Source organism: Lytechinus variegatus, chromosome 16 (assembly GCF_018143015.1).
Source record: "Lytechinus variegatus isolate NC3 chromosome 16, Lvar_3.0, whole genome shotgun sequence".
Lineage (NCBI taxonomy): Eukaryota > Metazoa > Echinodermata > Echinoidea > Temnopleuroida > Toxopneustidae > Lytechinus > Lytechinus variegatus.
The window spans coordinates 7,492,182-7,517,037 of NC_054755.1; the positions used below are offsets into that span (position 1 = coordinate 7,492,182).

At 37.8% G+C, this 24,856-nt stretch overlaps 1 protein-coding gene and 1 long non-coding RNA gene across 2 annotated transcripts; both read left to right on the forward strand.

Moving 5' to 3' along the window:
- The first annotated feature begins 308 nt into the window (after nucleotides 1-308).
- On the forward strand, nucleotides 309-4,669 carry LOC121429916. The gene is made up of 5 exons (XM_041627178.1): nucleotides 309-408; nucleotides 1,161-1,403; nucleotides 1,899-2,126; nucleotides 2,597-2,822; nucleotides 3,172-4,669. The coding sequence occupies exons 1-5, from the start codon at nucleotides 349-351 to the stop codon at nucleotides 4,095-4,097; spliced, it is 1,683 nt and encodes a 560-aa protein (XP_041483112.1). The 5' UTR covers nucleotides 309-348; the 3' UTR covers nucleotides 4,098-4,669.
- Nucleotides 4,670-11,547: 6,878 nt separating this feature from the next.
- Nucleotides 11,548-24,580, forward strand: LOC121429993. The gene is made up of 2 exons (XR_005971988.1): nucleotides 11,548-11,826; nucleotides 23,836-24,580. It is a non-coding gene; the product is annotated as an uncharacterized LOC121429993 (long non-coding RNA).
- The last annotated feature ends 276 nt before the right edge of the window (nucleotides 24,581-24,856 follow it).

The window sequence follows — 24,856 nt, forward strand, 5'->3', positions numbered from 1 at the left end:
TCATCATCACCACCATCATCATCATTATCATCACCATCATTATCATCACCATCATCATTATCATCATCATCATCATTATTATCTTCACCATTATAACAACATTGGCATCATCATCATCACCACTATCATCATCATCACCACCACCACCATCATCATCATTATAACACCATTGGCATCATCATCATAATCACCATCATCATCATAATGCAGCATCAGCATCATCACCACTACCAACACCATCATCATCAATAATTGAAAAATTTGAACCCTTTGTCATATTTTGTTCATATCTTGATATAATTATGATTATAGATCACGAATTGAAGAAGAAAATTACTTACCAAGAAGATGAAGAGTGTGCCTTTGACATCCCGCGGGCCTGTAGATGATAACAACTTTCCATGGGTGGTAAGTACGAATGGATTTTGTAGGAGTATGGGGAGAATTTGGCTCAAAGACTGCGAAATCGACGGGTGAGGCAAAAGTCAGCCTCGCAACCATCTGGAATAAGACAGAGGTTCAAATAACACGATTTTTCAAGTTCAAGTTCATTCAAACCAATCAAAACAAGAGACATATTACACAGTTTAACCAAAAAATGAGAATGCATGATAGGTTAATACGGTACAGCGATATTCAATTGGAATAAATAAATGAATACATCAATCAATCAATCAAACAATAAATATAGAAATAAAAACATTTGCTAACAGAGCCGTACTCAGAATCTAACATTTAAAAAGACACCATTTTAAAAGGGGACAATTATTATATTCTACCCTAGATTCTAGACCAAACAATCTTTCATTCTAACATTTTAACGAAATTTACCAGAGTTCCGGATCATTCTGAAGCTGATATATACCAATTTTCTTTTATTAGAACATTTAGTCAAACAAATTTCACAGGATTTTTTTTAAAGGAATGTAAGTTATTATGTTGTCAATTTGGCAATACTTATATCATGATGTATATCTATCTGTTCTGCTTTTGTTTTAACGTCTATATGATCAACAATATCTATTAAACGATGAAATCCAACCTGACGATATTAAATGACATTTAATTATCACAAATATTAATTAGAATGAAAATAATACATTATTCGTAAGAATAATATGATGTTTGATATGATTTAAAACTCATTTGTTTTCCTACAGGAATCACAGACACGAAATTACCAGAGCAAAGGCGAAATCGGCATGAGAGGTTTGAGACATCAAGCCCCTCATTCTTCGCCCCATCGGCGAAGTCGAACCACAGGTAGCATAACATCCTCTGACGTGTACGGCGACCGAGAAACTGTTGTTCTGCCGAAGATTGCCACTGGACGAAGTGCCAGGAGCGCCAAGAAGCTGTGGAAGGATTACGAGAATATTAAGATCAAAACTGTTATACAAAATGTAAGATCATCAAACCAGGAGCAACTCCCTTATTGAATAATTAATGTGTAATTAAAAAGAATCCTCGCTTCGTTTACATTAATTCTTGGTGCCTGAATTAAGCTTTAAAGATCATTTTAGGGACACCATCAGAACTGATAAGGAAAACATGATTAATTGCTTCCTATTGTTAAGAATAGAAATTTGTCCCCCATACATTCCTTTAATAAAAGGGTATGACATCTAGTCTTAAAGAAAAACTGTGCAAATTACACGAAGAAGTGGTTCGCGGAATTCGCTCGAGCCTCCACCCCCTCCCACAAAGTATTGATTGCTTTTTGACTTTTCAAATCCAGAGGAGGCAAATCTCAAATCATTCTTTTTCAATACTCGGACACTTTTTGTCGACGAGAACCAAATATTATTTTGATAACATTGAACCCCATCCGGAAACGCTTGTATGTGAATGCTATCGGTGGTTATTTATAAGTTTGAAATATTTTTAATTCTTGACAGGACCTGGAGACACCGCGGATACCGCCACTTTACGTGCCAAAGAACCCTAAACCTTTGTACAAACGACCAGTGGACGAATGGAAACCATTCGACATACTGCACTTCCGAGAGTTTGCGGAGACGGGAGAGATTGAACCTGATGACGTCACAAATTGCAACGAGTTCTATTCTCAGATCACATTTTTGAGGAATGCTGTGAGGAACGTCGATGGGACAACAAGTTACCAGGTTGGTAAAAGGTGTATAACCATGGCAACCCAGAAGGGATGTGGGGGTGAGGCCCGAGCGGTTAATCAATCCGGTTGGGCAGAAAATTTGCAACTAGTAAGAAACGGAGGTTTTCCCTCAAAACCCGAATTTCCCTTTTGAAATGAAGCCATCGCTTGAATCATACTTAAATGTCGCCATAGAAATGTGAAAAGAAAAAAGATTCACTCCAAAAAAGTAAAGAACTTAATTGCATCTTCACCGTTTAAAAGGAGAACAAATTGAAAGCATTTTTACAGGAGAGTAATATTACACAAAAACCTACTGCTAAAATAATGGGGAACATGCCCCTGCCCCCTCCCTCTATCTCAAAGTATCCTCGCCTGGTTATCGGGAGTGCTTTAATCAAAATGCAAATACTGTTTAGATGGTCAACAAATCTTTTTTTTCTCACCAATATAATTTCTTACTTGTCTCGTCCCCAATTCCAGAATCTTTGTAAAAAGCCCCGTAGCTGGAGTGAGCCCTCTGTTGTTGATGACCAACCAGGGTTAATCACAGGTAACCGCCTCCACTGGCAATCTGCAGCCTCATCTCTTCCTCATCCACGGATGTTGCTGCCACTCAAACCAGGACCTACCACTAAGTGGTACGCGTGGAGGGTTTCTGCACCCAACAACAAGGAGAAGCAAAAGTCAAAACGAAAACATCGGATAGGTGTGTAATAGAGATGTATATACAGTTATTGTACATCACCAAACAAAATAACCTTTTTAGAAGATAAAAAAAAATATTGGAACCATAACCTGTTAAAACCATGAGACGGTATAATCTAAGAAGTGGAAAAAATAAAGCATTCTATTTACAATAATGTAAGACGTGGTAGTATACATTGTAGTAATTTTAGAAGTTGCAGTTATTGCAGTAGTAGCAGCCCAAGCAACAGCATAATATTTAGAAGTAGGGGCGATAGAATAGAATATTAGCAGCTGTAAATTTAAAGTAAAGAGTAAACTATGTCAGTAGTTAAAGATACCGTCAATAATTGCTCTTATTGTTTTCGCAGATCACCACGTAGCATTCTCAGAAGCTTTCAGTCCACGTGTCGCTCCTCATCCTACACCTGCGTTCAAACCTCCGAATGGCACACCGAGGTTACAGAACTCCAGAAACCAACTAGTGCCTGGTGGAATACCGTTAGATCCCCAAAAGACTAGTACAACGAAAGAGGACAAGGTCGTAAATGAAGGGAGTAGCAAAACTGTAGAACCTGCTGGACTTACATTCATCACCGAATCAAAAGAAGAGAACGTTGATTCAGTCGAGCAAAGAGAGGACGGTGTCGTAGCGTCTCAGGATACACCAGAGGACAACACCGAGAAAGGGCAGGAGAGCAAGAAGGTAGATGAACAGAATGTGGTACAGAATGAACAATCAGTAGATGTCATCAAGGAGAGTGGGGATGACACAACTGGGCCTAAGCAACAAGAAGACACTGACGTGGAAACAAAGGAACCGGGTGTGGACAACGGGGATGTGGAAGCCTCTCCAGAGGAGGAACAGAATGTAAGTGGTGAGAGCAACGGTAAGCAAAGTCCAACTAACGAGGTTGATATTGCAGAGGAGGAGACCACTCAAGATCAGGAGTTGAACGAGGGTGATCCTGAAACATCTCAAGACCCTGGAACAGATATTGGTGGGGCTGATGACGAAGGGCAAGTGGCGGATATCCCCGATGAAGTCGACCCTGCTTCAGAGGATGTCCTCCAGGAAGATGGCGCATCTGACCTGAAGGATGATGTGGATGCTTCACATGTGGAAGAAGGACAAGAAGCAAATGATCAACCTAATGATACAGAGGAAGTTCCAGAGGATGCGGAAGGGGCACAACATGTTGACGACCCTGGAACAATTGCAGATGGTCAAGACGGAGAGACTGGTGAAAGGCCTAAACAATCGCCCGAAGACGAACAAAGTCCCGAAGAAACTTGAAAAGGGAATTTTGAACATTATTTATGAAAAGATGGAAAGAAAAAAGTATCTATTATTTCATATTTCTGGCTTTTCATATATTTGTGCAATATTTCAGATTATTTAATTTTCTAATATTGTATTTTATATCGTTTTAGAGAGGATTTTTTTTTCAAATAGCTGAATGAGACTGGACATCATTATCAGTTCTTTGATTTCAATCTCCATTTCTTTCGGTAACTGAAATTTAGATGCCAAACAAACCGACGATAGAAGCAGAATATATTGTACAAAACAGGGAAGAGTTGGACATGTATTAATTAGTCAGGAGAATGCAACAATTACACCAGCGATATCGACTGCAGTACGACTAAATATATTAGTTTATTACCAATGACATACCATCGGTCGGTTTGGAGTCGGTTTCGTTCATGTGATTGTAACAACAGAGTTGAAGTACTGAGCCAGTGGAAACAAGTTATTGGAAGAACAGAGGTGGTAGTTTTAAAGTGATATCATGCAAATATGAATTTGGTCTGTATGCGTTTTGTGAAGAGATTTGTTTATTTTAATAAATGCGCTTGAATGACGTACCCTCACGTACCTGTGTTGTGACGTTCGTGTATTTTCTTTTTTAATATCTATCCCCCATTCCAACGAAAAGCAGGAATAATGATTTAAATGAGAATGATATTTTAGCAGTTTTATCACAAGCGGACACGGTATGAATACTTGAACTAATTGAACAAATGAAATCGATTATATTAAATTGGAAACAAAACTGATTTATGCTGATGACTACTTTAATCGGATTACAATATAATTTCTTTTAATCCCCTTCAATTTCATCCTTAAACCTAATTTGTCGCCATTGTGCTAGAAATATGATAGTGCTTTTGGATGCGGATACATAGCCAAAAGCGGCCCTGTGCCAGAACATGCAGAGGGGTATTGGACTACCCTTCAAATACTGACAAAACTGTCTCACTGGCATACGCATCAATTTCCATAGAACAACGCTCGGTATAAAGTTACTCTACCAACCCTTACCTACTTTGTGCAACATTATATAACACATTTTTTCAGTTTGTCGTTGACATGGTTGATGGTTCTAATGTTCAGTCCATGAAAGCGCCCTCTATTGTGAACTTATATCGATCGAAAACTGTTTCCCACTTTTTCACGGGAGAAGTACATTATTCGGAACTGGATGTCACCATCAAGCGGACAGGCAGTGTTCCCTGGATCAAGAGAGCACGTCGATTGAAAAAAAGAAATAAAATGTGTGAGGTACGAGACTACAGACTTCTCCATACTTACATGTGAAGATGACAGTCATTAGCAGTTTAATTATTTATCTCCACACAGGGAATATTACAATAGAAGCGTCGAAATTGGTGAGTAATGCATTACTGATATATACATACACAAAATGATTGGTACCTACGGCGAGATGAACGAAGCTGAAATCGGACTTAATGATTGAAAATGCAATATTTTATGCCCTTTTCACTCACTCAAAAAGTGTGTACAAGTACTTCACAACATTTGAGGCATGGGACCCCCCCCCCCAAAAAAAAAAAAATTGTGGAGACAAAGGAAAATGTTAGAGGCAATTAGTGCGTGTTACTCTAAATTTTTCGTTCGTATTTCTTCAAAATACCTTGGGGAGGCAAATGCACCATGACCCCCCCTCACCTGTTTCGTCACTGGATCACAATCATTAGCTACATTAATCTACAAGATTTACAAATGATAAATTCCGTCGTGAATGGGACACAAGTCCCAGTATATATTTTTAACAATATATTGAGTGAACAAAGTGCATCATGTGTTATCAAAAGAATTTTGTTATCATTGTCTTGATTGAATTAATCTTGTACGCACTTTACTCTGTAATTAGCCATCAAAGGGGAAATCAGTATGGGAATCCCCATTAGAGTAGGCGGGGTATACTCTTTTCAAAAGTTTCATCGGAAGGAAAATGTGCCGACATCCTGATTGGCAAATTATGATTAAATTATCCTGGGGAGCGTTTCATGAAAGGATTTTATCCGACAATTACCATAGTAACATTACCTCTCAGCCAATCAGAATCAAGGAAAGTTGTAATACAAAAACGTTGATGAAACGCTCCCATGATCATCGATCATGGAGTTATAGGTCGGCAAGTCATGGTTACATGCACTGCAAAAACACCGGTGTTGATTTAACATTAGCCTGGTATCTATACACCAGAGAGGTGTTGAAACAACACCAGGGACCGATTGCACGAAAGGGTCTTTCCAAGGACCGTCTTTCGTGTCGCCCATCTTTTATGATACGCTATAAGCGGGGTGTTTCTGAAATTTATGATGAAGAATAAGATTCGTTAGCTTGCTTTTAAATCAAATTTTATACAATTTCATTATATATAATATCGTTTTTTAAACAAATATTTTGTTAATTTTAACGGACGAATGAAATATGTTTGGAGATGATTTATTTAAAATGCGTTTCACGTGGCGCATCATAAAAGATGGGCGACACGAAAGACGGTCCTTGCAAAGACCCTTTCGTGCAATCGGCCCCAGTTTCGCGTTACCACCAATTTGGCATTTAAGCAACACCAGTTAGTGTTAAACCAATTTAACCATGTTAACCGGTGTTTTACCAACGCTTCTCTGGTGTAGACCGATATAGATACTAGACTGATGTTAATTGAACACCGGCGTTTTGGCAGTGTGTTTTGCTATATTACACTTTTTATTTGTATTTTTTTAATAAGATGTTTGGCCAAAAACTATGGATTTCTATGGTAACATGACAATATATTTACTCAACGTCGCGCACGTATATACTTTTTGACTTGATACCATCATAGAGTACTGTTATAAACAAAACAGGTAAATTATTCAATTAATATCGGCGGCAAAAAATATATAGAAACAAGTATTGTGACACATATCCGAGCTGAAAAAGGCTTTAAAAGAAATAGACAACTAAAAACTATGTGTTGATACGTGGAAAATATGGAAATATCGAACATATTCACGGATGAAAATGTATGGAATATAATCAGACAAACAAGGTATGAATGTGTAAATGTTGTTAAACCGTATAAACTCTATTCGTATCGAATTTCAGATTGACCGAATAGGACTAGCATTGAGAAAAGGGGTGGTATATAGAGCCATTTTTCTGGTACAAAAATAAATAAAATATTACACTTAAAAAATCGAAATTTTCACATTTTTATCTCAGATTATTTTTCAACAAATATCGCATGTTTTCTATCATGTCTATAGACCATCTCGTTAAGTATTTATGATTTGAGCTACACACGTACAATCTTATGTCTATGAAGCAGGAGTTTCATACCTTGGTCACATTTCCCCTACGGCGACCGTACGGCGAGATGAAAACAGCCTTTTTAATATTTTTGTACCAGCTACATAATAGGTGTTTGAATAAGAATGATTGAAACGGCCATTTTCGACTCGCCGTACGGCCGCCGTAGGGAAAATGTGACCAAGGTATGAACCACAAAAAAGCTGATCATTGAATTTTCTAACATGTCTAACCTAGAGAATGATATCTGGTTACCTTCAGTATCATCTGTTCACTGACAAAAAACACATTCTTAAAAAAGATCGATGTTGAACAACTCACATGCCAAAGGGTGTCGAACATAATTGTATGTTAAAACCCTAAAAGCAAAACAAGTTCAAGACCTGGGGCGTATAAACGGCTTTTCCCATTGAGAGATCAATTTGTCAGAAACAGACATTTGTTAGTAAACAGTTCACGCTCTCTGCCAAACCCAATTCACTAACAGCTTGAAAAGCTGGCTAAAACAGGGGCGGATGTAGAATTTCATAAAAATGGGGAGAGGATGACAAAGTCTGGAGATTTTTTCAAAATATTCTGACAAGAAAAAAATGTAACGAGCAAAAGGGAAACAGCCTCATAAAGGGAGAGAGGGTACTATCTACAACATGTGAAGGAAAAGGGGGTTTGTAAGTTCCCCACATGCCTTTCCCCTGGGATGACGTAATCAACTCAATCAACTGTCTCATGTAGTCGATGCGAGGCACATCGAGAGGAGGGGGATTGTCTGAGTTTGCTGACTCGTTTGTCGGCGACAATCTACTTAAAATATTTACCAAACTTTTTTTAATTCTGTTTTTATTATAACAAATTGAAATAAATCACAAAATTTACAAATGATTATTATAGGTGATTGCAAATCACATAAACACAAGTTAGTTACACAAAAAAGACAAAATAACAACCATAATAATAAAGAAAACCTACCCACTTATCTTCCCCCACCCCCAAACAAGGAATGTGGCAAAGTGATGACTTAATATAAGTGTTTTTTATTTACCAAACTTAATACTGATAGCCGTTTTCCATGATTTTAATTTGCAACATTACATTGAATTAAAAATGTATGCATTTAATCATATCTGTTGCTTCTTTTCTCTACATTTCATGCTACGATGGTTGGCGTCATATCAAGTACTTTATGTTTTTATTTTTTCAAGGTGAAACTACCCGTAGTGTTTTTACAATAAATAATAAAAGAGAATTATTAAAGGGGCATTAGAGACTTAACCCTATATAGCCCGGGCTATTTTGAAATTGCATAGCCCGGGGGCCTATTAGGCCCCCCCCCTCAGATCTCGGCCGTTTATTGACCGATTGCGACCAAATTTGGTGTGTGGGTGTCTCATTATGTATTTTACAAGAATGCTTTGTCAAATTTGTGATATTTATTATCATTTTTTATTTATCTAATTAATTATGCAAATATTCAAATTTTTTCAAGGAATTTTCATTTTTTTGTAGTTTTCCCCCCATTTTTTGAGAAAATGCAATGGAATCAAGCATGTTAGTAGCCAGTCATGTAATCTAAAAGACAGCTCACTCAACTGTATTGAAATTGTATAATTATTAGATTATAATAGTAATTAATTATGCGCATATGCTAATTTTTCTCGAAATTCTGAATTTCACATATTGATTACCACGTCTGGGCATAAATTTTTTTTTCTAGTTGTGTACTGAAGAAAGGTGATATTTACTTTATATTTTGACATTATATCATCAAAAAGTGAAAATACTTATGCAAATTAGAGATAAATGAATATTCATTAGCAGCCAGAAAGTTGAATGTTTCAAAGTAATTTATTAGATGTGACTTATGATTCAGCAAACTCAAGAGCAATCATGAATGGCATGTATATCTGGTTTTTGTAACTCTACTGATAACAAATCATAAATGTATGCAAATCATTTGCATAATTGTTTACAGGTCACATAGTATTTCATAAAGTGTCATGAATATTAATTAGGGCAAAGTAAACAAAATTTCGCACCTTGCACCTTTTAGGCTATTTTGTTGGATTATATTCTTGTTTCCTTCCGTGTTTCCAAATTCTTATGTATTTCTTTGTTTTTAATTTATTATGTATTTCTTTGTTTTGAAATCTCTATTTTTGTTTTTTTTTTTAAATCTAGAATAGTTGGTGATAGCCCAAAAGAAATTTATATGAGGAAAAACAGAAAAAAAATCATCTGACAACACTTCTTGTAAAACCCATACATTGTACACACAAAAGTCGATGGAAATTGCCATTTTCGGTGACATTGGTCACGAATATGTGCTATATCTCCGCAAATGTACCCCCGATTTTCGCAAACAGGGTCTCATGTGCGGGAGATGTGAAAAAAAGTCATGAAATTTCAGCGTATTTTTAGGCCCCCCCCCCCCCGGGCTATATAGGGTTAATATCGCACTGGATCATTATGATAACGAAATTACAGTTATAGTAAGTCATGGCTAAACCTTCTTGTACCTTGATATCCACTCCTCTTTAAGATTGTATCGAATGCTATACAAGCATGAAGTCCGTCATGAAAAATAAACACAATAAAGGCCTATACTCACATAAAAATACATGCAAAACATCTCGTTCTGTTTGTTATCGTATGAACATGATAAACATGTATATATCTTTTTCATTTTTTATTGCTTTTCTTATTTTGTTATTGTATTCTTTATCGCATTTCGATAAATGATTTTAATTTGAATTTTATGATTTATTTCGTTTTGATGATGATCCTTCAATATCAGGATACTATAATCAATTTTGAATTTGAAGTGGAGGGGGGCTGCAAGTGAGGGGGGGGGGCTGCCCAGATAGGAAATCACGATCAGATGGGGCTGAAGCCTCCCCATCCCCTCCCCCCAGTAGTGTACCTAGGATTTTCCACAGGGGGGGGGGCGAAATCGGCGCAAAAACAATTGACAAAAAAGGGTCTTCAACCACAAATAAAGCATTTCGTGCCAGCAAAAAAAAAAGGTCTTAAACTTTACGTCAGGGGGGGGGGGCGCAGTCTGCCCCCTGTCCCACCATAGGTACGCTAGTGCCCCCCCCCCCCTACCGGGTCCTCGACAACTAATTGATATCAGTTCGATAGTGCAAAATAATGAGTTCAACGAAAACGTACCAAAATTAATGTGTCCAAGAAAATGATGTATAGATGTCTTTTATTGACCAATACCGCTAACAGCAAAAATCACTTTTGAAAAATCGATCCAGCTGAATTGCTCTCAGATCCAGTATTTTGTTTCCACGTCAGGTTAGAGTGCATCTCAGCTAAAATTAGAAGACAAAAAATGCATACTATCCAGGTGTTTCGGTTTCAGGTTGATCCTCACTTTCAAGAGAAAATAATTCTCACAGGAAATCAAACACGAATAGGATGATTCATCCATTAATACAATTTAAACGCGAATACCAGCTATGTATCATTTCTGTTTGGTTGATGGACGAACCCCTTTGAAAATCAATAATTGTGGTATTGCATCAAAATGATAGCGATGCGAATAACATACCCTGCAATATTGATCAATGCTCTTTGATGGAATCATATATACTGACGCCTTGACGAGTTGTCATTATTGATCATGAATTACTGGTGGAAATTTATCGAATTTAGATTCTAAAAAAAGAACGCGCGTCTTTTCTGTGCTTGTTATGTCGAAATAAAGAGTAAAACGAGATACAAACATAAACCACTCGAAAAGAATTTACTGTTCGTGTTTTATAACTATTTTATCAAAATGAATTCTGAGGTCGATATATAATAAGTATTAGTATTGTAAATCGAACAAATGAGATTTCTCTCTCACACCCACCCCCCCCCCCCCCCCGACACGATTATTAAGAGAAATTACCGAAGTATAACTTATAAGATTCCGTTAAGGAACGGATTCTAGGCACAGATAAGTGAATCGTTTACGAAACAAAAGATATGACCATTTCATTTTGACAACTGCCGGCAAATTATGGTTATGTTGCCAAATTTACAATTTACACATGATTATGCCTCATAACCCCCCCCCCCCCCCTCCTCCTCCCTTGCGTTAGCTACCCTGAAAAAATCAATACTTTTATACATATGTGCAGTGAGCTGTACATCTTTTTATTTGTGAAAAAAATAGGCCCATCCCATCCCATGGCCCCACGCAAGCCCAAACAAATACCACAACAATAAAGTCAAAACACGTGAACCGATATCTGGCATTATAGGGGCTCTCACAACATTACTGCGCTGCTCAATAAGTGCATCTTGTCATTCGACATGTTCGAAGATATCATTAAAGCACCATGTTTTTTGAGGATATGGAAGAAATCTAAGTGAGTGCATGTGATTCTTGAGATTGTTTAAACTTTGCTGGAACTGAAACCTTCAAGCAGTGAGTATCCTAAACTTGTGTAAAGTATCGTTTTAAGGCAGGCTTCCGTGCATGGTATATATCGTTACTGTAAATGAATTATAATCTGCCGAAGTATAACTTCTAAATATCCAATCGTCATAATGTAAATCCTTACACATGGGAATGTTTTCTCGGTAGACTCTTTTTATATGTTGCCATTCATTCTGTTGATTTTTGTGTAAATCTCACTTATTATCGAATGCCTATATTTTATTAGTCTGCAGTGTTTATATACTCATATGTATATGAATATTTATATTGAATAACATACGTAAGATGTATATGATTACGATAACTTCATGTGTGCAATATGAAACATAAATCTCCGTTTGGTTTGGGGGAGATAAATTGGACTTTCCCGTCTTTTTCTTGGCGATATGAATGTAAGAATGTTGCCAACGCCATAAAAGCGACGACGTGAAGAGATGGTATATATAGCGAATACATGTCTACATCATTATCACCTCCAAGTGATAGTTTTCCCCATCAACTGTGTACATCTAGTTCTTGACCATAAAAACACATGCCGGAATGATACATGCGACCGTTTGGAAATGTACTTCAAGACCAGGCCTAATTACAAGTTCTATATTTTTTGCATTTCTTTATTGATCAGCCCGCTTTTTAGCGTGTAAAAATTATTGTCTTTCACGCATCGACGAAAGAATGGATATAACGCAGTATTGCTGTTTACGCGTTTCCATAGGAACGGGTATTAGGTGTAGGCTAATAAATGACGAGAATTAAGATGTAATGTTTAACCCGATTACCCACAGCCCTTTCAAGTTGCCTAGAGTACGGGATGGTGTAGCGAGCCATAATTTAGAAAGAAAGAAAGGGAGAGAGGGAGAGAGAAAGAAAGAGAGAGAGGGAGAGAGAAAGAAAGAGAGGGAGAGAGAGAAAGAAAGTAAGATATATAGATAGATAGATAGATAGATAGATAGATAGAAAACAAACAAAGGAATAAAGAAGGAAAGAAACAAAGAAGGAAAGAAAGAAAAAAGGAAGGAAAGAACATAGTAAAAACGCTGTTTAAGATTTTATACAACCGTTTAAACAATCATGTCTAATTTATTGAAGATTAGATATTGAAATTAAACTTTGTTGCTTAAGATTTAAGCACTTGTTTAAACTCTTGTAAGGCTCATATAGTAAACAGCGTTGTATAATTTTGTTTTACTATGAAGGAAGGAAGGAAGGAAGGAAGAAAGAAAGAAAGAAAGAAAGGAAGGAAGGAAGGAAGGAGGAAGGAAGGAAGGAAGCAAGGAAGGGAGGGAGGAAGGGAAGGAGGAAGGAAGGAAGAAAGAAAGAAACAAAGGAAGGAAGGAAGGAAGGAAGGAGGAAGGAAGGAAGGAAGGAAGGAAAGAAAGAAAGAAAGAAAGGAAGGAAGGAAGGAAGGAAGGAAGGAAGGGAAAAAAGGAAGGAAGGAAAGAAAGAAAGAAGGTAAGTAAGAAAGTAAGAAAGAAATAAAGAAAGAAAGAAAGGAAGGAAGAAAAAAAGAAAAAAAGAAATAAAGAAAGAAGGAAAGAAACTGTGAAAGAAAGAAAGAAGGAAAGAACACAGTAAAAACGCTGTTTAATATTTTATACAACCGTTTAAACAATCATGTTTGATTTATTGAAGATTAGATATTGAAATTAAACTTTGTTGTTAAACACTTGTTTAAACTTTTTAATTACTAAGAGGTTCACATAGTTAACAGCGTTGTATAAGTTTGTTTTACTGTGAAGGAAGGAAGGAAGGAAAGAAAGAAAGAAAGAAAGAAAGACAGGAAAGAAAGAAATGGCGAGAGACAGAATGAGGGTGGGTCACTTGTCACCCCAACCCTCGATGCAATGCACCATGACTCCTCTGAACGCTCCATCTCACAACGTTGCTGAGTTGATGGTGAATCATAGCTGTTATTTCGACGGTGCCAAATTTTTTTGGCCGCCAAAATCTACCCGATGTCTAAATTATACCACTTAACAATCATGAAAACGAATGAATTATGTACATGAATCTCAGAGCTTATATAATATGCGGATGGAATTTCGATGTTATATGCTCCGTCACTGTTGACCTGCCTTGAAACCCCTCGTGTGTATCTGGTTGCATTATGGGCACAGATCTGTTATGGAATGCTTCCAAGGATCATTGATTTTGGTATATTACTCACGATTCATATCTCCTCGGAAATATAATGATGATTATAGCTGACATCATCTGGATCTTATCCGACTTCTTTAGGCACATTCTTACGATACTGCAATGATGACTCAAACAATTCAATTTTAATTCAACGATTTTCTTTACTCCCAGGTTGGATTTTCTTTTTCAATCGAGAATAGGATTTTATTGCATTGTCTAGCAATATCAACCTTGTGCGTTTGGATATTACATATATAATATATATATATTTATATATATATATTTCAAACTCATAGATAATATTCAACAACATCGAAGTGCTTTCCAGGATTTCAGTAATGGGTTTGATGCAAAAATGTGGGGATGATATTTTGATGCCACCCCCAACACTTTTGCATCAAATCCCCAGGGGGCATGGGGGTGCAAATGTCCCATTAGTGTTTACGCCCTAGTTGTTTTTAAAGCAAGGAAAATTGAAGTTCCTTGATTAATTTTGCTATATTTCAGCGAGACAAGAGGTGCCAAGATCTTTTTTGTATTTATTTTTTTATCATCAAGCTCACTATCATTTTTTAGACCTCTTTTTAGCCAAAAAGTATTTAATCGTCTTGAAGAGATAGTAAATACTAATGGGCCTACGGGGCATTATGATCCACAGCTCGTGTTATCATAGTCACCGGCAATGAGTTTTTACAGGCACTTAAAACAGTTCTTTTCTAAACAGTAATTTGGCCCGCCGTTGCCCGGTAATATAGACGCTCTTTGGCGCGAAAACTATACGATCGATACAACGCTGAACTTGATCATTTGCGCGAAGTTAATAAATCGTCTGCTATGTGTCCGTAGCTGCTAGTTGTTAACGCATCTGGCAGACGCTGGTTCTTACATTTCTTGTCGTATTTTCTCAATGACGTGCTTCGATAGCGGCGTCGAGTGATCTGCAACTAGCTCTTAAAACACCATTACTTCACCCAGAATAAGACTCAACTGATTCGAGATTTTCATAAGAATGTATTTTTTTCTCAAGTAAGTAAAATAATCGCACTTTCGTGATTACTTTCTGGTTTCGTCAAACTGCGTCGCAGATCAAAGCTGTCACTGTGCAAGCATGACATTTTTTCCTTTCAAGCTTGAGCGAAAAAAACCCTGAAGTTGCTTCGAAGTAAACATGGTAAATGAGTATGTGAGTAACCGATTTTAAATTAGTGAAATTTGTTTTGCAAGATGCACTTTACTTCTCCCCTGACAATAATTATAGAAAACATTTATGTCAATAATGCGTTTTGCAATATTATGATGGATCGTGTATTAGCAGAATATGATTTTGCATCGTAATATTCATCATTTAGAAATCGTTGTCTTTATATATAATCAATTCAAATACCTAGATGCTCATTGGACAATGAGTTTTGATCTATTCTAAACATAGGGTGGGTTGAATCGGTCTTTCATAATTGCCAAGAAATGATGCCCTATAAAGCGACTCCAAACTTCAAATGTCGTGAGATATATTTATATATATTTGAAGTTGGATAAAGAAAACAGAGGAACGTCAAAGACATTTGGAAACGAATAGAATTAATCAAGCATTTAAGGCCAGAATTTTCTAGAAAATTTTGAATTTATTCGAAACCTTGGGTAAATACGGCCTCACACATCGGCAAATCTATGATGATAGTAATAAGTATACATGACTTGCTTCAAACTTCAACATTCATGAAGTGAGCCTATGTAGTTTTTTTTTTCAGAAACAGAAATAGAAGCAGTTCAAAGACGATATGGGAAACGAATTGAATTAAAGCATTTAAGTCCAGCATTTTCTTGAGCTAGGAGAGGTACGTAATAAGAGGTGGATCATCATTAACATTATCGTCATCATCGGTATCATTATCATACTCGTCACCGTGTATATACTACCACCAACAACTTCACCAGTGGGCCTATTACCACATTCACTACCTACCACTGCCACCTCAACGACCATCATCATCATCATATCATCATCATCACTATCATTATCATCACCATCATCACCATCATCATCATCATCATCATCACTATCATCACTATCATCATCATTATCATCATCACTATCATCATCATCATCACTATCATTATCATCATCATCATCACTATCATCATCATCACCATCATCATTATCATCATCATCATCACCACCACCTTCATCATCTAAACCAACATCATTATAATCATCTTCCACATAACCATCACCATCGATGCGGCATCGATGCCGCCATTACCGATTGTCAATATCACAAACATCATCACTATCATTATTGCCATCACCATCATCACCGCTACCACCACCTGAATGCACCATGATCATCATCCTCGCCATCATTACCACTACCACCATCCTCAACGCCATCATCCCCATCATCATCATCATCAGGTCATCACATATAGAATTACTTTTTACTTGGATTCGTATTTTTCCAGCAATGTCTGATGTCCCCAACGCAACATTTCACTGCAATGCTTGTAACAACATTTTCACACGTCATGAGGTCAAGGGTTGTGAAATGTTTACATAAGTTTCAATATTGTTGCCATGGTAACTTAGAAACATGGGAGGAATTTGAGAAGTGGAAGAGTCTTCTAAAGCGATGGGCATGTGGAGCGTTGTGGCCCAGTCTTCTGACTTTGAAACAGAGGGTCGTGGGTTCGAATCCCAGCCATGGCGTAATTTGCTTTAGCATGAAATTTATCCGCATTGTAGTGCACTTAACCCAGGTGAGATGAAAGGGAACCCGATTGGAAGAAATTCCTTGAATACTTGCGGAAGCTAAGCTAAAGCCGGGGTAATTATATCCAAGTCCTTTGGAAGCGGGGGGGGGGGGGCGTGATTTCAAATTACATTATTGAGAAATGTTTGAAAACTTAAAAGCATCGTTATACTCGCTCCATCACATGTAAATAATTACTTTTTAGCTTGAGCGACTTCAATACCTCAAAATCTTCCATATAATTTGAAATGGAATAAAGGAACACCATGGGTCTGAAGAGGAGAAAGGAAGGAGGAGAGATAGGGAATGAGTAAGTGAAAGGGTTGAAGGAAAGGGGGACCAAGGGGTGTAGATGGGGGGGGGGCGAAAAGCAAGTCCTCTTAAGAAACTCGTCAACGTAGTCTTACAATTCGTCTTCATCATTCCACCTCATGTAACGTTTCAGGATGCGGTTTGTCACTTTGTAAGAATATTATTGATTAGCGTTACAAGCTACTGAAATACTCTCGTTTGATTGGCCGAGAGCAAATCCGTCCACAAAACCTCTGGGACAAGCCCCACGCTGAAACGCTCCCTTGATCCGACATGACAAGATAAAGTGCTCATGAATATTCAGTAGGGATGCTTGACTTGAAGAGAAAAGTACACCAACATGCTAGATTCGAATTGGTAATGGTCCTGCTTTAAGTAAACTAAAAATACAGCGAAGAAGAAAACCTAATTGAAATGTTACTATTCACAATCATTGGCGTAAAGGAGGGGGCCTTGGCCCGGGGGAGGGGACTCGGATTCGGAAAGGGTAGGAGTGTGTGAGCCCGAAATCATACCCTTAACCCCCTAAAAGTTGCTTAATATGAAGTGAGGGGCTTAAGAAATTACAAGCTAGATGGCCCTCTGCAAAATGAGGGGGGTGCTTGGGAATTGGAATTTAACATAATAATGAAATGGGGTCTTAAGAAGTTACGCCTGAAATGAGGGACTGAGGAACGGAGAACGGGTTTGTTAATGGAAAAAGGGTGAAAATGACATGCTTATGAACGGCTGACAAGGTGTGAAAGATGGAGACATAAAAAAGGGCTACTCATACCCATGCTGCCATTATGATCCCCCTCCCACCCACATGGGATGGCATGGGGGTCAGTACTCCTCGAAAAACGAAAATCTCACTGGGTTATAAAAGAGGGTGATTTCGAATTAAACATCATGTTTCAAGAAAAAAAAAACATCCTTGCATTTTGTGTGAAAACAAAAATTGAGAAGGATAATAAATGACCGTCTGTTCCTAAATTTGCACTCAACTGATTATGATTACCCCCCCCCCCCCCACCGTATTATACAGATATTGCATACCTGGAGCTTTAATATAACATTTCCTCTCCCCGACGGATATTTTTCCCAAGGGATTATGTTGCCCGAAGCACGCAGCACTGAGGGAAAATATTCTCCCGAGGGAAAAATATAGCTTCGTAGGGGAGTTGAAATGTTATTCATCATAACTAAAGTCATATAACTGATGCCTTTGGATATAACCTCCTCCCCGTTACATTTTGTACGTAATTTCTATAGTACCTCTTGAATCGAAATATTTTCTTTACTCGCATTGCTTTGATACGCACGTCTCCTTGAAACACATTTTTCATATCCGTTTATAGTTGATCGATACACTCCATCCACCGGAGGTTTGATGGACAATATCCATTGAATGTTGTTTCTGTGATCGGTATATTCCACGGCTTTGATAACTGTACATTGTGGCGGACTTGATAAAACCTCTTTCACCTTGATGAGTAGTGCTTTTAAGCGTAATGGAAGTCGCATTTGTAAAGTGGTTGGCTATACATCCATTATACCCGAGAATCATAATATGTGATGTGTGACATAATATCTGCGCTCTTCCCCGGTTCCCCCACCCCTCCTATGGTCTCTGTATCCCCCCCCCCTTGTACCGAATTTCCCTCTTCCCTTAAACTGTACCTGTAACTTCTTCATACCTACGTAGTCATGACAGTTACCGTCTTATTTTCTCCCCGTCTCTCAAACCTTTATCCCTTTCATGTCGTCGGTTTTACTTTTTTTCATATTTATCCCCCACTATTCATCAAATCTCAACATTATTTAACCCCCACATCTCCAAATAGGAGGGGAAACAAAAAGAATGTACATATATCGGAATAGTTTAAATAAAACTAATAGATCCCGCTCTTATACTGAATGCGAGGAGTTGAATAAAATGCAACAAGCGCATATTTCTATATAAACCTAGAGGTAGGTTACGTCCGTGCCATGCAGCATAAGCTTATTAAGAATAATTTTGGGGAAAACCGGGAAATGCTGGACAATTGAAATAAAAAGTTAATTTCATCTTTCAAGTATTTTACTTATTTTTTTCAAGATGAAACGATGAAGTGCATAACACGGAAATGAGAGTCATATTTCATGCACTCAATATTTATTTTGCATTTTTATGATTTTTATTATTTTTAAGGATTACATTTTTTCTTCATTTTTTTGCAGAGTCGAGGAAATTCTTCCTTGAATCGCACTAGATTACAGCAATTGTATTTCTGCATGTTCAGGTATAGAAATCAAAATATATTTCACATTATTATGAGGGAATTTTTTTTAGATATCTCATATTTCATATATGATAAATATAAAAAAATACGAGTTTCCTCATTTACATACCGATCATTATGTGCACTGTATAATAGAAACTTTAATAAAATATCATAACTTATTCTCATAACCTATTTGATGTCCTATTTCGATATTTCCAGAAGTAAACTTGTTTTATTTTTTCTCTCATTATTCAAGTTAGGGGCGGATCCAGGATTTTCCCAAAGGGGGGCACATTTTCCGAGAAAAAAATTTGACAAGCAAAAAAAAAAAATTTCAACCAAAAATTAAGTACATTTCGTCCACCAAAAAAATGACAGGCAAAATAAGTCTTCACGTTCAAAGGGGGGGGGGCACACTTGCGTTTTAATGGCATTTCAACATTACAAATTTTGATTATGCCTCTCAAAAGGCGAGCGCGAGCGATTCAAGTCAACTTTTCGTTTGGTTGGACTTCCTTTTAACACCGCAGTATTGTATCAAACATTCTTTATGTTCACCCCTCCCTGGCTCTTAACTAAAAATCCCCACCCCCCCCAAAAAAAAAAGAAGAAGATACATTTTCAACATTACAAATTTTGATTATGCCTCCCAAAAGGCGAGCGCGAGCGATTCAAGTCAACTTTTCGTTTGGTTGGACTTCCTTTTAACACCGCAGTATTGTATCAAACATTCTTTATGTTCACCCCTCCCTGGCTCTTAACTAAAAATCCCCACCCCCCCAAAAAAAAAAGAAGAAGAAGATACATTTACCAAGCCCCTTTTGATCGAAAAGTTTAAAATGCAAAACATGTAATATCTTCCTTTGTATGTGCAAGCTAGTTTTGATCCCCAAAGATCCTACTAGTCTTTGCTAATGGAGGGATTTCCATTACTTAAGTAGGGAAATACCCCAAGAGAGCATACTATCCCCAGGGCTATTCTCTCTCTTTTTAAATGCTACATGACATTTTCTTTTCAATCTGACACTCTCACTATTGACATTTACAAGAAAATATATAAAAAGAAGTAATATTAGAGCATTCACATAAAAAGGAAAATCCTCATCCTTCGCATGATATCTGTAAGCATCTGAAATATCAAATTATTCTTGTTTCCTTTATGACTTGTACATGTAGATGGCTGACTAATTGATTTTTTTTCCAAAATGAATACCCGTATTAAGCATTCACAAATACTTGTATAAGCATGGTAAAAAGACTGGATCAGAATTAAGTTTTAAAATGTTGCCAATGTGCCATACTTGCAACTGCGGGGGTATATCACTAAGCTGGATAAGAACTGAATGCTTCGTATCATAAAATTAATGAAAATGAAAATCCATATTTTATTGTTCGAAATAGTCATGAAATGATATACTCCGAAAATTTGATTTGCCCAATTGATCGAGGGCCCGGCAGCTACTATGCAGCGCCAGATCGACGAGACTCTATCCCTTCAATCGTTGACGCCAAACAGGGTAGCAGCAACTCCCATCTTTTAACGTCTTTTGGTCTGACGCGGCCAGGGTTTGAACCCCCAACCTCCCAGTTGTGAGGCGGACGCTCTCCCAACTGAGCCAACACACTGGTTTAATGATGATTAGTTTGATTTATCACTAGTCAGAGATGACTCTAGCATCAGAGCCCCGTCCTACAAATAGATCCGATTGATCCAATCGACCGCAACTATGGAAAGCCAGCAACACCACATCTTTCTTCAAAATGTTTGTAAATATAATCACTCATTCGTTCACTATTGTCTTGACAATGCGGTGTGCTTACTTACATTCTGCGGATTTCTTGTAGGAAATGTTATGGTATGGATGGATCTCCATATAGTTGAGATCACTGGCGTACTAGTCTGCAGGCACAGACACTCATTGGAACTTTGATCAACAAGTGTGCCTCCACGCAAAGACTAGCACATACAAAACTTGTTAGAGCCTTCAGTACACAAGGCATGAGTAGGCTGCAAATTCAGACCCTTATTTCGAGTGAAGGGTTTGTCCAGCAGACTACTGGCGTACCTAGGATCCAAAAGAGGGGCACATTTTTTGGAGGATATTTCGTCCGCGAAAAAATTGACAAGCAAAAAAAAGGGGGGTCTTCATAAAAAATCTAGGGTTTCTTACCAGAAATTGACAAGCAAAAAAAAAATGTCTTTAGGTTCAAAAGAGGGGGCACACGTCTGTTTTCATTGCATTTTTACGTTACTTATTATTAATTTGGCTTCTCAAAGGGGGGCACGTCCCCTGGATCAGTTGTGACTCGTCGGGGGGGGGGGCAGTCAGCCCTCTGCCCCCCGTTAGGTACGCTAGTTGTTGAGATCGATTGGATCAATCACGACTAAGAAGGGACTCGGGTGTATTAGATTTCATGTTACCTTGTGCATTCAACGCGTATTTCGTGGAGAGCATCGCAATCACAGTGATGGATATAGTGATGAGATAAAACGAGAGGGGTGGGGTTAGAAAGGTTACATTCTGAGACAGTTTCAGTTCAGTTCAGTTTATTTTTTCATATCTCATAAAATATCAAATACAATGTACAATGTAACGTCCATCGAAAGACAGTAAATCATTAATAATAAAATGATACAATATATCACCATAATTCATAATAAATCAGATAAATGTTTACATACATTTAACGTTTGGATTGGAGACAGATGTATCAATAAGATGAGAATATGAAGTGCAAACTATTTAAAAAGCAGAGCTTGTAATTTATAGTTTCCCTATTAATGAAATTATAAGTAATTGTCAACTTGTTCTGATATCAATATGTTACAAGAAAAGAAAGAGAAAGAGAGAGAAAATATATATTTATATTTCCTTTAAAAACGAGAGAAAGAAGGAGGCAAAAAAAAAAACAAAGGGAGGTGGACTGACAATAGTTAAGGGGAACACTTGTCTAGGGAGCCGATGAATTGTCGTTTAGATATTTGTTTAAAAGTTTTCAATTTACGTTTAAAAGTAGATATAGAGTTGCAGTCTTTGAAGTCTGTAAGTACATAATTCCAAAATAATGGACCTGTGACAATATTATTTTTATGTGAAAAAGCTGTACGAGTACGTACTTTACTGTCTCGTACGAGACAGTAAAGGAGGGAAACGGAGATAACTTAACTAGAATGAGAGATGTAAACATAGCAAGAGACAAGGAGTGCAGTCGAAGAAAAGAAGAGGTGAAAGGGGAAAGGGAATGTGAGGATATGGCAACATTGGAAGAAAAAAGCGTGGAGTGACATTGAGATCGAGAAAGGGAGAGAAATTAGATAGAGAGATTGAGTGCACTAAAATGTGCTAAACGAAAGGTGCTAATATAACTAGTGAGAGTGATTCAATGACTCATTATAATTTCTTTCTCCCCTCCCCCCCCCCTCTCTCTCTCTCTCTCGCTCTTCGTCACAATCTCTTGCATAATGCTGACAATCTAACCTGAATACATTACTCAATATTACACTTCAAGGGAATTGCAGTCTACTATAGTTGCGCTTTACCAGTGGGTTCCAAAAGAAATAATACGAAGAGAAAGGGTCTCTTTGCCTTTTAGAAGATATAGCGCGGTAATGAGCAATGGTATTAGAAAAAATTGCCTTCTCATACCTTCCACGAATGGCAGGTGGAAAAGCGACTTTAGTATTTAGTCAGGATTAAGTGATGAGTAAGCGGTGACTTAAGCCAAAAGCTGATGTGACCACATCGCAGCCAATGCTCGCTTCCATCCTTTTGCATTACTTAAGTTCACCTTAAATTCCTTTCTCCTTACCCCCGTTTTTATTTTTATTTTCTCTTTACTTCGGACAAGGGCTTTTACTTCGGAAGGGGTGGAGTAGAATCCCGGGCGCACTTACATTGACGAGTGGAATAGTGCGCCCCCCCCAAAAAAAAAACACGTTAAAGGATGTCTTTTGCAAGATAGGGCACGTTATACGGACTTAACGTAATAAGGGTGTCAAAAAAACTAAAATGATGAAAAGGGGTATCTACAAGAAAGGTACGTGTTTAGGGTCAAATTTGCGAGGGTATAAAAAATAAAATGTTTTTATAATGGATGTACTTTACTTTTGCACAACAGTCAACATGGTACGTGTTTAGAGTACGCCGATTTGCGCGAGGTGTGGCTAAACTAAACCCAATGATTTTGGAATATAAAGGTAAAACCGACGACCAACGTCTGTAACATAATTGAAATATCGCTGTACTTGTTTAGGGGTTCAATTCAAGGAATACTTGCAAAGAGCATCGTTGTGTTTCCAATACTTGTTAAGGGTAGGGTTTCAGACGCCAAAACTTGTTAAGGGGTGCATTTTCAGAATATCGAAAATACTTGTTTAGGGTGCTTTTTGAGACCCCATGCATGGTCGCGCATGGTATCCACTCGTCAATGGAAGTGCCCTCCCCCGGGAGTAGAATTTATTTCCATTTCAGGTAGATTTTGTTTATGTTAAAATCGAGTTACTTTTCGTACAATTCTAATGAATTATTTTTTTGTCTGATTTGATTTGACAGGTTCCCTGAACGAATCAGGAATTAATTTTCAAATGTACTCAAACTTAGGATGGTAGACTCCCAGATGAATCATTTTAATTAACTACTGGACAGTTGCTGGCTCGTTTTTACTTGCACTGGAATTATCCGGATAAATTAAGAGAAGTGAGCCAACATGAATTTGCCACCGAGCCCGAATAGTCCGAAAACCACACACAAATTCCTTCAAACTCTCAAAAATTCGCCTTCACTATTACGGAAACGATTTATGCATTCCGACTCTGACTTATACGGCGAAGGAGCAGCTTCAAAGGAGCGGTCATTCCATGTGCGTTACGGAGGACGCGTTCCGGTGCGGTCACTTCGGGTGTGTGACGCGGTTACCGCGGTCGACAAACTAGCGCCCTTGACCAACGCCAAACAACTCCATCACCAACCATTCCACGCGTCGTGTACGTTGCGCGTGGACAAATGCACGATTACGTTTGAGGACCAGTCCCGCGACGTGCTCGAATCATTACCGCTGTTTTGTATCGCATATTGTGCAACAGATCTCAGGCATCCACGCGCTGTGGCGCTTACGTCAAAGACAAACGATTCGATTCATTGTTACGTATTTGAAGTGACGACGCGCGAGAAGGCGTCGGAGATCGTTAGCACTGTGAGGAGTGCTTTCGAAGCTGCCTGGGAGGATTGGAAAAGAAGTAATCCAGACGGGGGAGATCCGAGAGAAAACCAGATAAAACTTGTTCCTCCAAGTCATGTGCCTCTTTGAAGAAAAAAAAAGCGACAAGCATCTCAAGCACCACTTCAAAATAATTTGTAATTTCTCAAACTTCACATATCGGGAGCGTTTCATCAACATTTTTGTCCGACAAGTTGTGAGATCCGATAGCTTTCCTTTATGTTTAGAAGCAGTGTTACCATGGTAACTGTCGGATTAAACGTCCGACAACTCATTTTATGAAACGCTCCCCAGTTGTGCAATTTCTTAGCAGGAACTTTGCCCCCTATAGAAATGGTGAATCACAACAAAATGAAT

Bases quoted from the DNA above. Each gene is read 5' to 3' on its own strand.
- LOC121429916 (XM_041627178.1), top strand. From the start codon at position 349: ATGAAGAGTGTGCCTTTGACATCCCGCGGGCCTGTAGATGATAACAAC. The intron at 409-1,160 runs GTAAGTACGAAT...GTTTTCCTACAG, and splicing joins ATAACAACTTTCCATGGGTG to GAATCACAGACACGAAATTA. The intron at 2,127-2,596 runs GTTGGTAAAAGG...CCCCAATTCCAG, and splicing joins ATGGGACAACAAGTTACCAG to AATCTTTGTAAAAAGCCCCG.